The following is a 14,148-nucleotide window of genomic DNA, read 5'->3' on the forward strand; positions in this document are numbered from 1 at the left end:
AACATCAGAGGGCATCCGGGAGAGCTAAAGAGACTCAGGGAGTAGTAGGGATAGATTTGGAGCAGCACGGGTTTTTCTGGTTTGGCAGAGCAGAAGCAGGAGTCGTTCAGAGACGCCAGCTACTCAGCCTCTCTGAGCTCGCAGGTTCTCACCCCAGCCTTTGAATTGTGAGTCTATTTATAAATAGAACGATAGAAATTTAGGTAAAGCTACCTTTAGTGGCAATGACAAGGCCAGTGCCTGTGGGAACAGAATTCATGCCAGGCTGTAGCCTGAGTGGCCAGGCTGCTGCTAGAGAAGCAGGCCGGTAACTGCGGAGTTGCAGTTGCTGGCTGAAATAGCAGTAGATTAGGACACAGCCACTGTGCCGAAGTTAAAACAAGATCTTCAACTACTGACTTACTGTCAGATTCCGCTTGTCCAACTTCTACAAGGTGGTATGTTCTGGGCTGCCCAGTGCATCCTCATAGTTTTGTGTAGCTAGTTCTCTGTCATAGCACCTTTGGTAACTGTCAGCTACTTCCAGGGTAGAGTTTTTAAAGCACTAATACTTGGGGCCTTGTGCTTCTTGGCTGTTCCATACTCTGCAGAGTGCTCAGCAGCACGTCTGGGTGCTCTCACTACACCAGTATCCCAGCCCTAGATGCCTTCAGGTATGATGATGTCTTCCAGCAGGAGCCAGTTGCCTAGCTGAGCACTCCTACCTTAGAGGTATCATCAAACCTAGGGCGAGTTTAGAGGTGACAGCATAGTGTCAGGGCCATACAGTGTCTGCTCTTCCTGCTTTAAATGACAGCGCTGGCACCACCTGACCCTTACCTCTCACTGTAACAGTCCTTCTTTCTTGCGGACTGATGGGATTTGGGTAAGTTATAAGAATGAAATGTTATAGGCCAGCCTGGTCTCCAAAGTGAGTCCCAGGAAAGGCGCAAAGCTACACAGAGAAACCCTCTCGAAAAACCAAAAAAAAAGAAAAAAAGAAAAAAGAAAAAAAAGAATGAAATGTTATACCACCAGTATTTTTGCTCTTCATGTAACACACAGCAGAGAAACATTCCATGCCAAGGTTGAAAACCTCAGTAATCTCTAAAAGAACACAGCTGCCTTTTTGAAGCAGCTGAAAAACCAGCTGTAATTATACTTGTCTTGTTGCTGTGACAAAAGCAACTTAAGGGCCCGGCGGTGGTGGCGCATGCCTTTAATCCCTCGGGAGGCAGAGGCAGGCGGATCTCTGTGAGTTCGAGGCCAGCCTGGTCTACAGAGTGAGTTCCAGGAAAGGCACAAAGCTACACAGAGAAACCCTGTCTCGAAAAACCAAAAAAAAAAAAAAAAAAAAAAAAAAAAAGCAACTAAAGAAAGGGTTTATTTGAGCTCAGTTCTGGGGGATGCAGTCCACCATGGCAGGGACGGGATGGCAGCAGAGCAGTGGGCAGCCGGTCATGTTGTATCACAGTTGGGAAGCAGAGAGAGATGAAGGCTAGTGCTCCACTTCCTTTTTATCCAGGCTGGGATGCCAGTCCATGGAGTGGCACCTCTGAATTGAGGGTGGGACTTCACCTCAGTTAACCTGATGTGGACAACCAACCATCTTGGACATGCACAGAGATTTGTTCCCATGCTGATTCTAAGTCTTTCTTAAAGACTTGCTTTTCAATGTTCTCCAGATAAAGAAGTGAGCAGGGAGAACCTGAAGTGGGGAGGATAGTCAGGCTTCTCCAAGAAACCCACTGGCTCTTAGACACTACACAGTGCAACACATCAGCTCACCGTCCTCAGGTCCGTTGTCTCCCAGACTGCCTGTTTGAAACGAACCTTTAATGTGTTCTGGATGAAAGCCTCGACACCAGTCACTCTTCCTGTGTTCTTTCAGGATTCCCTCAAGCACGGGCTTCCTTTCACATAGTCGAGACATAGGGAGTAAGAGTCCTGAGTGACCCACTTTGTTTCTGTGTTTTAGGAAATACGTGCAAGTCCGTGTCCAGAACCTGTCAGAACTGGACTTTGAGCTGTCCGATGGTCGTCTGGAAGACATGGGTCATGCTGCTGACCTGAGGCTGGAACCCCTGAACACACAGTCTCAGCAGGTAACTGTGCTCTGGTCTGAGTGCCAGATTCTCAGCAGGTCAGGGAAGGAGACCTGAGCAGAGCCTGCAGCTGGTTTGGATGAGCTTACGGGCAGCAAGGAGGGCCTGGGTCAGAGCTGCACTGGTGCCATATGCCTGCGTAGTTCATCTGTGGAACAGGTGAGCTTGGAAGGCCGAGGGACAGCAGAGGGCACAGGAATGCCTTTGTCATTTTAGAATTCGCCCTTGAGCTCACCCTGCCCCATGTGGGATTATGTAAACAGAGGCTTGTGTGTGACCTTGATTGTGTGCGTGCTGTCACCCTGAGACAGTGTGGTCCTGCGCTGCTGTATGTAAAGGCCTACCGTACTGTGTTGCTGTGAGAAGCTCACGTCTGGGCCCTCGCTCCCTGGCATGTTTTGCCCCTTCCTGTGTGCTTTCGGACAGTCAGTGCTGCTGGCTGTTGCTCAGAGGATTCCTGGTGTCACGTAACGGTAGCTTCAGCGTTTTCAGGCTACCCCACTGATACTTATTTGGCCATTATCACATCTCTGTTGAACCTGTCCCTGAGCCTGTAGGTATGGACCCTGGTGTTTAGGCCATATGTCTGGCTAGACTTGTTTCTGAGTTATTTTATGTTAATAGGAAATGATTGCCATGGATGTAAACTGGGTGATAGTCATGTTAACTATCTGTCACTGTGATACAGTGCCTGAGAGCAGTCACCGGAAAGGAAGGAAGATTTCTTTGGTTCCAGAGGTTTTAGTCCATGGTCACTTTGGTTGCTTTGGGGCCTGTGCAGAGGCAGCACATCATGGAGGGGAAAGCATGGTAGAGCAGACCTGCGGTTGCCATTACCTTATGGGAACCAGGGGGAAGAGAGGAAGGCAGGCAGGACCCCGGTATTTTTTTCATGTCCTTCCTCAATTACTAACCCACCTCTTGAAGTTTCCACCATCTCCGGATAGTGCCATTGGTCCAGCTTTGACAGTGGCATTAATGCCCCATTATGGAGCCATGTAGGGAGCTTGCTATGTACAAATAATGATTCTGAAAGCTCCTTTTCATGATCTCTGATGCTGAGAGTGTAGGAAGTCATAAAACAGACTCCTTTTACCAGCTGGGGGCCAGGCTCTGTGTCAGGCCAGGCAGGCAGGACTGAGGCAGTGGTAAGTGCTGATAAAGCACAGGAACCCACAGGCTCCCAGCAGACTGCCTGATACATGCCCCTTTGCATAAACTGGAAGGCCCATGTCCTCCCCGAGGCTCCCAGCACTGTGACCAAAGTTGTGCTTCTCATTGCAGCTTATCCACAGCAAGCAGTCCGTGTTCTTTGTCTGGGAGTTGACGTGGACGCAGGAGCCTCCCCCTCCTCTGCACTGCCAGTTCTCTGTGGGGTTTTCCCCAGCTTCTGAAGAGCGGCTGACTGTCCCCTTGAAGCCCTACACTTACGAATTTCACGTGGAGAACTTTTTTGTATGTAACGCATTATTGGGAAATGGAGTGTGGGCTGGAAGCACGGGCCACTTCATGTTCTTGATAGTCTTGAGGTTCAGGGGGATTCTTTCAATATCCTGGAGCCACGGCTCAAGGAAGGTTGGGACCTCTGAGCAGCTAAGTTCATGCCTGTCAATCTGTGGTACTGTGTCCTTCCTGGGGTACACCTGCTCCGACAATGCTGATGATGTGTGACCGAGACCCCTGCCCTCCTCCCCCTGTGTCATCGGAACGGTCTGGGGGACATGGTAAAGCCATTTCATCTCCATCCTGAGCTCCTGCCCCAGGCACTGCTTTCAGACACAAAACAGCAAGTGTTGCAGGACAGCGTCACTTCTCATAGTCCACCTCTTGTTGGAGTTTGAGTGTGCTGCTCTGAATGGCCAGGAGCTGGGCACACGGCCTTGGTTGGGGTTGGTTCAGTCAACACAGTCCCTTGACCGTGTGCTGGGCAGGTGGAAAGGCATCTGTGTTTATAGTTCTTACACTGTTTCTTTTTCTCTCTCCCTCGAACCAAATCAGTCTATTTTGAAGCCCATGTTTTCAACTCTGTACGTTAGCCAGAGAGTTAAACATAACCAGTGTTGTGGCTTGTTTGTATGTAGTGCGTCACTCGGCTCTGATAGGTGAAGATTGGCAGTCAGGACTCACTGGTGTGGAAGAGGTCTGACTTGCTCACTGTCCATGTGGCTTCTGCCTTCCTCTCATGCCCAGTGTGCAGAGCCTTGCCTTCAGGGGTCCTGCAAGCTGAGTACAAGGTTCTAGTCACGAGCCTTTGTTGGGTTGCTTTCTGAAATGTATTCTTAAGATTAAGAATCAGATAGGACCTTTGTGTGGAAAACTGTTGAGGTGTCTCTGTGTGTAACAGTGCTCACCTTTTTAAAGTTGCATTTCAACATGTCCTTATATTCAGCTATGTGACCATTTTTCAGATCTTGTTGGGGAATACTTTGTGTCCCAAAAGAACTTCTCCCCATCCATGTCCACACCTCATTTCCTCCTTACCCAGGTGAATCTGTGAGCTCCAGGCAGGTCTGTCTGTGGATCTACACTTCCTCAGAGTTTCCCACCCCAATATCATGTGACATGTGACTAGCATCCTTTATTTAGCAGTGTCCTCTAGGCTCATCCATTTGGAAGCACGTCAGGACTTTATTCCTTTAGCTACATGCTATTCACTGCAGATGGACCACATGTCCATCTATTTCCGGTGGCCAGATCTTCCATGTTGATAATGTGCTACTGTGATAACGATGCTAGGGAAATCTACTCGTGGGTTCTTATGCAGACACACATAGACACATAACTGGTTCTCTTGAATAAGTACCCCCAAGTGGAGCTGGCTCATAATGTAACTCTGGGTAGGCTTTTGAAAAGCTGCTGGACTCCAACAGCTCTCCAGGAGTCCTGGTTCTGCACTCTCACAGCACTGCAGCTGCTGGTTCCTTGGTCAAAACCATCCTGCAGTGGTGCAGAGTGTGTGTCGGGTGGGGTGGGGATTCCCAGGAGGCCAGGTGGTACATGGCTTTGTAGTTACAGGTCATCTGGAGAGATGCTGGCTTGAGTCCTCTGTCTGCTGACATGGAGTGGTTTGGCTTTTCATTATTCGAGTGTAAGTTCTCGGTATATTCCAGGCATCTGTCCCTGTCCCTTGTTGTGTGTTACTTGTAAACATGTACCCCTTCTTCAGTTAGCATTTCACTCTTGAGATATCCACGGAAGCACAGAAGTTTTTCCTTTTGATGAAATCTAACTTTTCTCCCTTCGACACTTGAGTCTCCGGTTTCAGATCTAAGAATCTATCACTGCTGCGGTCAAGGTCAGAAAGGTTTCTAAGGGCTTGATAGTCTTGGTACTTGTGCTTAAGGTTTTTGTTTGTTTTTTTCATTAAGAAAATTTTCTTCATCCATTTTACACACCAACCAAAGATTCCCCCCCCCCCCCCCCCCCCGTGTTTAAGTTTTGTGTGTGCCACTCTGTTCTGTGACTCATCAGTTGTCACTGTGCTGCTTGTTGAAAAGACTGTGCCACAGACCGGTTTGACGCCACTGGCTACGGCTGGTAGTTTCTTTATGAAAAACCCTGGTTCTAGTCACAGACTTGCAGAGTCAACAGTCAGGGCAAGCTCTTCCTGCAGCCATTGGCTTTTCTCCAGAAAGCAGGGATCAGCTCCACTGCCACCATCGATGGCACTTTGAACCCTTAGGAAATGTGTCCTTTGGTAGGGTCAAAACCATTCCACCCAGTGGATCCCTCCGATGCTTGCCATGTGAACAGGCAACCTTGTATCTCTTTTGAGTACGCTCAGAGCTGGCTTCTGTGAATGGGCTACTCAGCATTCTGCAGCACCCCACCTCACCCCAGTCAGAGGGCTGGATGTATGTTCTCATGTCTGCATGTGTCAGCTCCCGATGCCCCATAATGGAAGAGCAGCAGGAGACCAGCCCATCGGATTGATGGACATTTGCCTTTCTCTGATCAGACTTAATTGAGTGTTTGATAAGAAAGTCATTACCAAGGTGTTTGAGAACTGGTTTGGCCTTGTGAATCCCCAGAGAGTTGTCATCTTTCCATGAATCTTCAGAAGAACACAATTCTCAATCTCAGATATCTCCTTTGAATAGCAATGCATTGTACTCTGTTGAGATATGCCTTGTGGCTCCTCACATGCCAGGTGCAGAGTGCCTGGCTTCTGCGCTGGAACTGCCCGTGTGTGATGTATGTTTCTCACTTGTGCACACCAGCAGGCAGGTCAGGAGTCTTGGTTTGTGCTGGGTGGTTTGTATGAAAAGCCTTTGAGAAGGAGGCGGATAAGGAAAAAGGAGGTTATAGACCAAATTAGATGATACCCAGGGGTTTGTGTTAATTTTACCAGTTTTGGTAATGATGTTGTGTTTTGGTAAGAAAAACATCTATTTTTTAGTAATAGTCAGTATTGACATAAGAGAGGAAATGGCAAGTTGTCTGGAATTTGCTTCAGAATATCTTAGGCAGGATTTAGAAACCCTAATGGATACTTAGATCAAGCAGATGAAGCAAATATTAATAACCTTGATGTGGGAGAGACACATGGAGGATTACTCCACTGCCCTTGCTCCCATGTTTGAAAATGCCTGTATTCAAAAGCACCTAAGAGCCCTGGCCCTCAGCAGCCTTTCCTCTGGCCTCTCGGGTAAGCAGTCCCTTATCTTGTCTGTCCCTTCCTTCCAGACACTGTACAATGTGAGAGCTGAGATCCTCCCTGCTTCAGGGGCTGAGTACTGTAGGACAGGCTCGCTCTGCTCCTTGGAGGTGTCTATCACACGGCTCGCCGACCTCCTGGATGTGGACAAGGATGAAGCCCTCGTGGAGTCTGAGGAATATTTTTCCACAAAGCTTATGTACGAAGGTAGGCCTCAAGCTCTTCTTGATGGTGTGATGCTCCATGGCCTTCAGTGAAATGTGGCGTCCTGGAAGAGAGTGTTCTAGAATCACAGCATTTGCCTGATAGATTCAGGATACAACAAAGTCCTGGGCTCACTGAACACAGCTTTGTTATTACAGTGTATTCTAACAAGCATTGTGCAGCAGTCTGGGGACTCAGGACCATGGATGCATCTGCTCTTCTGTGTAGGGTTTGGAGTCCCACCATTGCCCTAATGCTGTTTCAGCATTCTCCCAGCGGCTAGAGCCCCTGACCACACACGACCCTCTCTTACCCTCTCCAGGCCCTGCAGTTCTCAAAATCCCTTTAATGAATCAAATGTTTATTATTTTTAAAACAACAGTGGAACCAGCAGAATGGCTCAGTGGGTAAAAGTACCTACCATTGACGCTCCTACTTGATGGCCCACAGTGGAAAGAGAACCAGTTCCCAAATGTCCTCTGACGTCCACATGCATGCCATGTCATGCATATGCCTGTGATACATGCACATACATTAATAGTAATGTAAAGAATTTATTTTAACAAAACACCCGTGTTCTAGGTGTGGTGGCACATGCCTGTAACACCAGGACTTGGGAGACAGATACAGAAGAATCAGGAGTTTAAGGCCAGCCTTTGTTACAAAGTGAATTCTAGGCCAGCCTGGGCTCCTTGAGATTCTATTTCAAAGTCAGGGTTGGAGAAGTGGCTTGATCGCTAAGAGCAAGCACAAGGACCTGAGGCCAGTCTCCAGAACCTACATAGAAAAGCTGAGGATGGTGACGGACACTTGAGATCCCAGTGTGGGAAGGCCAAGACAGGCAAACCCTGGTGCTCACTTGCCTGCCAGGCTAGTCTGCTTAACATGATCCTGGCCAGTGAGAGGCTGTGTCTCCAAGCAGGGTGAATGGTGCCTGAGGAATGATGGCCAAAGTTGACCTCTGGCTTCCACATGTGCACACATAGGAACATACATATACACATGAAATAAAGCAGGGCTGGCAGAAGGCCCAGGAAGTAAACGTGTGCTTTCTGCACAGTCTAACAGTCCCTGAAACCCACTCTGGAAGGAGAGAACTGACTGACTCCCAAACCTGTCTTCTGATCTCCACATGTGTGCAGTGACATGTGTGTGCCTGATTCACACAGTGTGAATATCATCGTGTACAAACACACAATAACAATAAAATAGTACAGTGAACACATAACATATTTTTCATGAAAAGTCACTGTTCCCAAGTAGAAAAATAACAGTACATGTGATGGTGTGGGGTCTTTCATCTCTTTGCTATCTAGCTGAGTCAGAGGTAACTGAATTTCTGTGCCTTGTCTGTGTCCACTCTGAGGAGAAACAGTGTATAATTGAAATACATGAGGAAGCCTTTACAGACCACCACTGCTTGGAGTCTGAAGTGCTCATTTCATGCGGCCTTCCCATCTGTCCTGTTTTGAGTGGATCTTTGGCCAGGTGTCACTTTGTAGCTCCATGAGTGCGCGATTTCCCAAGTGTACACATCTTCGAGTTGTAGACGTATTTCATTTCACAGCATCAGAATCCACATCTGAGTAGCTCAGCTGCACGGGGAGCTGGGGCTGTCCAGTGCAGAGGCATTCATACAGCTTGCATTCAGGCTTCGCTAACTCCAATTTTTGCTTAAAGTCCCAAGTTTTTTCAGTCATGATAAAGACTAACTGGGGATTTTGGGGGTGGGGGTGGTGGTGAGGGGTCTGAGACGGTCTCACTCTGTAGCCCAGGCTGGCCTGAAGCTTATGGAAGTTCTCTTGCCTCAGCCTCTGAAGTTCTGAAATGACAGGTGTGAATCACCATGCCTTGTTCTAAGCTGTTTTCTTTGACATGCCATGCCCGCCTCATGTGGTTCATTTCCAAGAAAATATCTGCTAGTTTGCAAGTCATTATCTCATGTACCGAGCTATTGTGAGGAATGCCCAGTTCAGCACACAGTGCAGAACACTCTACACACTTCTGCTCTCTGCTATCATCCTGCAGCTGAGAATGTGAAAAGCATGAAGCACCAGGCTGAAGTAGCTCAGATGTCCTCAGCTACTGATGATGGGTAAAACAGTGGACTCTGGTTACACATGGTGTTTTGACTGGATGTCTTTACCCCTCTTCTGAAGAGGTTACACATTGAGATGGGGGCAGTCTCAAGTGACAGCATTACAGGAAGGGGGATGGATTAGAGGTTGGCAAGGGTCAGAGTGAGGGTAGGCAGCCTGTGTCTGTGGTTCTATGGAATTAGACCGGGCCTGACCCAAGTGCCTTTGAAGGTGGTGGGCCTTTGAAGACTGCTGCCTGGTGGCCATGCTGTGCCAGTGCAAGTTCCTATTGCTTTTGAGACTGCACAGTAGTAGTGTGACTGCTTTGTGGAGGAAGTTCTTCCATACTGGTGAAAAATGTGAGGGATATGATGGTGACTATGGCCTGTGCCTTCATCAGGACCAACATGAGTGTGGCATGGAGGCAGCAGCCTGGAGCTCACTTGGAGATCAGGGCACCCTGCAGCCGTACTTTGAGACCTGCCTCCCTGCCTGTTCCGTAGCACTGGCTGGCATCATTACCGTCATCCTTGCTGCTTGTCTGATTCTTGTGGGGAGGATCTGTTCCTGCTCACCATCCTGGCCCCGGGCTGGGTTAGGATCACCCTAGATCATTCGGGGTGACTTTAAGAAGCATGTGGATCAGCTGGGCAGTGGTGGCGCACACCTTTAATCCCAGCACTCCAGAGGCAGAGGCATCACAGAGGATCTCTGTGAGTTTGAGGCCAGCCTGGTCCCCATAGTGAGTTCCAGACCAGGCAGACCCTGTTTTAAAACAACAACAAAATAATCTATGTTGATGAAGCTACCACATGCTTAGGTCCTGCTGTGTCCAAGATGTGCCACAGTGATGCAGTGTGTGCCACCTTTCCACATCCTTGGGAAGCATCTGAAGGCCAGTGTCACTATTCTCACTCCAAGAAGGGTCACACCCAGGGCCAGGAGCCAGGCAGTGTTGGCCAGCTTTCTATCACTGTGACAGACGCCTGTGAAATCCAGAGGAACACATTTTCTTTGGCTAGTGGTTTCAGTGGGTTCTACTCACCATCAGTTGGCTCCATTGCTTTGGAACTGAGGCAAGGCAGAAACATGGAGGCTGGGGAATATGATGAAGGTGTCTGCTCACTTCATGACACACCAGAAGCTGAGAAGAGAAAGGATCTGTGGACAAGAGAAACCCTTCAAAGTCACATCTCCAGTGACCTTCGTCCATCCAGACCCCACCTCCTAACAGCCATTTGCATGAACTTATCACTGGCATCCTTGTGATATGATCCTGCAGTAGTACCACCAGTTGAGGACCAAGCCTTCGACACGGGAGCCTTTGGGAATTTTGAGATCCAAACCACAGCACAGGTCACACTGGTCTTTGCAATTACTCACAGACAGATCTGTCTCCTGCCACCTCCAAACAGCCTCATTTAACACTTCACTTATCTGATGGGAAAGGTGTTTTCTGTCTGCATCTAATGTGACCCTGTCTAAACTAGAACTAACTGAGTGTTGCACTAAAACAGTGGTGTGCCTTAGTTATCCGAACGCATGCTCACTAGAAGGGGGTCCACTCTGCTGTCTGTACAAATGCCATGTCCTCCTCATTTCAGTTGTGGACAACAGCAGCAACTGGGCTGTGTGTGGGAAGAGCTGTGGTGTCATCTCCATGCCTGTGGCTGCCCAGGCCACTCACAGAGTCCATATGGAAGTGATGCCTCTGTTTGCTGGTTACCTCCCCTTGCCTGATGTCCGACTGTTTAAGTACCTCCCCCATCACTCTGCTCACGCCTCTCAACTGGATGCTGGTAAGGAGTTTACAGAAGAGCAGCTGCTTCCCTCCTAACAGAAAGTGGGTCATGCCTGGTAACCCATCCCAAGTGGAAAGTACTGCAAGTTAGTTCACTCACTGCCCAGACCCACTGAGCATCTGAGCACAGCTTCACCTCCAACCCCCACTGTGCAGAACCACCCGCACAGAGCCTGTTTAAAAGTACAGATGTAGCCAGGCTTGGTTGCCCACACTTTAATCCCAGCAGAGGCAGGCCTGGTCTACAAAACAAGTTCCAGGACAGACAAGGCTGTTACATAGAGAAACTCTGCCTTGAAATAAATAGTTAGATAGATAGATAGATAGATAGATAGACAGATAGACAGACAGACAGATAAATGAAGTGCAGATGTAGACGAGATGGGATTCCCCAAATTGTGGGCTGCACAGTGTTCTTAGTGCTGTCCTGATGTTTCCCCAGCCGTGGTGGGGGCAGGGCGGGGGTGGGGGGGCTGACCGGGACTGCCCTTTTTGCCACTACCTGTCATCTTGAAAGGACCAAACCACATTGCCAGTTCAGAGTCAGAATCTGAAGTGTGATTTCTACTGAACATAGTGTGAAAGCTGTAGACAGAGCCCTTTTAGAATTAATGATAAAATCTGTATTTGACTAGGCTATAGCTTCATGTGGCAGACTGAAAGCTAAAACATATTTTTATGGCCAGTAGAAGTTAATACCCAAACCGAAGTCTGTTGCACTAGTTTCAAAACCACAGTAATTGTGTAACGATGTGAAACTCAGGTGACTCTTCTATATCCACACAGCAGCCCAGGTTGACTTCCCCCTTCCCCAGGCTCATGCTGGCTGCAGTGGCTTGGTCTGACTTCCTGTGTCTTCCACAGACAGCTGGATAGAAAATGACAGCCTGTCAGTGGACAAGCACCTAGATGACCAGCTGGACTGCAGCAGCATGCGGAGTAGAGGCAGCACACACTCAGCTTCCAGCAGCGAGCACAAAGGCTTGCCCATGCCCCGGCTCCAGGCACTGCCCGCTGGCCAGGTCTTCAACTCCAGCACTGGCATGCAGATCCTGGTCATTCCCAGTCAAGACGACCATGTCCTGGAAGTCAGTGTTACCTGACGATGCCATGGGCCAGCAAAGTCAAGAGTGGCCGTGAGTGCACTTTAGGGAATGTGGCTGAATTGTGGTCTGTGGTAACACACTAGTTCTAACCAGACTTTGGCAGTCCTGCCTAGCTACAGACACAGCAGAGAACAGTGTCCTTCAGCTGCTCAGTGGAGTAGAGAATCACCTCATGTTGTCTATGACACAGGATTCGTTTTCATTTTTTCAGCCCTGACCCTGTCCCCGTGCTGGTACCCCAACTCATCGAACCCTCCTCACAAGACTGGTCTCCTCCCACAGCCTTTCTCTGGGTGGCTCCCTGTCCATTTCCGTTTTTCAGGTGGACCTTCAGCAGACTCTGCAGTCTTCTTATGGCACTATGTGCCCTTCTGCTCACACAGCCCATACTCTGGGCAACTTGTGGGCCTCCTGAGGGATGAAACACTGTCCTACACTCCAGACTCCCTAGTTATGGTTTTATAGTAACACCTTTTGGGGCCGGGGTGGGGTGGGAGGGAACATAACCCCTTCTGTGCCTTGGGATGCCTGGCAGATCACAAGGTCCATCTGTAGAAGCCACATGAAAGGTACTGGAGAGACGACCAGAGCACAGGGAAGTGTGATGTGGACATGGCTTAGGCTAAAAGTTCTGGATCCCTGATTCTCCCTAATGTTGATTGAATATCATATGCACTTGGAATTAAATCTATATTTATTATAATTGTTGGATGTGGGGGTAAAATGTTTTCTCTCACTTTAAAGTCTGCTCATGTATTGTAGCTGTATAATCGACATCTTTTGCACCTTAAGTCTTGGAACTGAAGATGCTCCATCCGGAGTGAAGATGAGAGAGGTCTCTCTTGTGCTCTGGTCAGTCGTAAAGAAGGACTCAGGGCCTGGAGGAGCCTCTGCTGGTCCACTGGGTTGCAGTCATGCCGTACCAATGGGTTCATTGACTTTTGGTTGTAAATTTGATTGTATATATTGTTGATTTATTATTTTTAAGAGTACAGACTAACTGATGTAATGTTTGTGTATAAGTTGCACCAAAAATCAAGGACAAAATAAATGTGTGTTTGTTTTTACTGGTGTGGAAGTCATAGCTTGTAAATACATGCTGTATGTATTAAACGTTTTCATTCCTCCGAAGTGATGTATTTTTGTACATATGAGATAGAGTGCTCTGGGTTCATTGGCGTGACTTACATGAGTGGAACCTGAGACGCAGAGCTGGACGAGGAAGCAGTGGCTGTCCCCCAGGGACCGAGCTTGGGCACAGGGAATCAGGAACACAGGCAGAAGCCAGGAGAACCAAGCCAACATTTTCAGTATTTAGTGTATTTCCTTTTTAACTCAGCCAGCAAATAAAGGATGGTGTTATTCCCGCCCCCTCCCATCTCTTTCATTTGCAGGAATTGGAGGAATGCATACCGAAAATAAATATTTATTGAAACTTACTTTATTGAAGTTTAAAACTAATAAACTTGGGCAAGCTAGTTATGCAAACTAGAACTTTCATACTTACTGGATGTTTATAGCCCTCTGAAATCTGTTTGCTGTAAAACTTGAGAGTTGCCCTGCAGATGTCAAAGTCTGTGTATGAGGAGGTCTCTGAGACTTGCTCCTTCAGAAAAGCTTCCGCCTGGCGCTGTTAGATCTCCCTCTTCATGTGTGGTGTACTGCTCATCTTTAGAGTGGAGTCGAAGTCTGCTTTTACCACGCCTTGGCTTTCATATTTCTGAGTTCTCTGGAGATTTGTAATTACATATATTTAGAACAAAACAACAGGAAATCTAAAATGTTGATGGTAGTTCTGTCAGTCTGGAAACAGGATGAAATTAAATCTGTCAAGGGATTTTTTTTTTCTCCCCTCTAGCTACCCAGAAATTACATGTGTGTGTTTTCAAGATGGGAGATATCACCCAAAGTCATCCTTCTATTTGTAGAGGAGCTAGGAGACTGTCACTGGATTCTGTTGTAAGGGTATGTGTGAGATAGGCTAGTTTGGTGAAGATGTAGCAGATGTTAGACATTGTGAAGCCAGATAGGGAGGGAGTGTGTCTCAGAAGCAAGAACACCAGCGTTTACAGACAGCTGGTACTGCGTGTAGCTACAGGCAGCAGGAAAGAAAGTCAGTTATAATCGTTGATAATTTCTTGGAGTCTCCTGTGATTGGAAGGACTGTAACTTCTGATCTAATGTGGGAATTGTATTTAATGTCTCCTGCCTACAGCTC

General features: G+C 48.0%; 1 protein-coding gene across 1 annotated transcript in view; it reads left to right on the top strand.

Moving 5' to 3' along the window:
• Nucleotides 1–12,136, top strand: part of Trappc10 (trafficking protein particle complex subunit 10) — a 62,676-nt gene extending 50,540 nt beyond the window's left edge. Inside the window, exons 19-23 of the mRNA XM_059281485.1 lie at nt 1,958–2,084; nt 3,369–3,539; nt 6,771–6,948; nt 10,628–10,822; nt 11,689–12,136. Of these exons, the coding sequence (XP_059137468.1) occupies nt 1,958–2,084; nt 3,369–3,539; nt 6,771–6,948; nt 10,628–10,822; nt 11,689–11,927 (910 nt within the window). The 3' untranslated portion in view covers nt 11,928–12,136. The remainder of the gene's footprint in view (nt 1–1,957; nt 2,085–3,368; nt 3,540–6,770; nt 6,949–10,627; nt 10,823–11,688) is intronic.
• The last annotated feature ends 2,012 nt before the right edge of the window (nt 12,137–14,148 follow it).

The sequence above is a fragment of the Peromyscus eremicus genome, chromosome 16_21 (genome assembly GCF_949786415.1).
Source record: "Peromyscus eremicus chromosome 16_21, PerEre_H2_v1, whole genome shotgun sequence".
NCBI lineage: Eukaryota > Metazoa > Chordata > Mammalia > Rodentia > Cricetidae > Peromyscus > Peromyscus eremicus.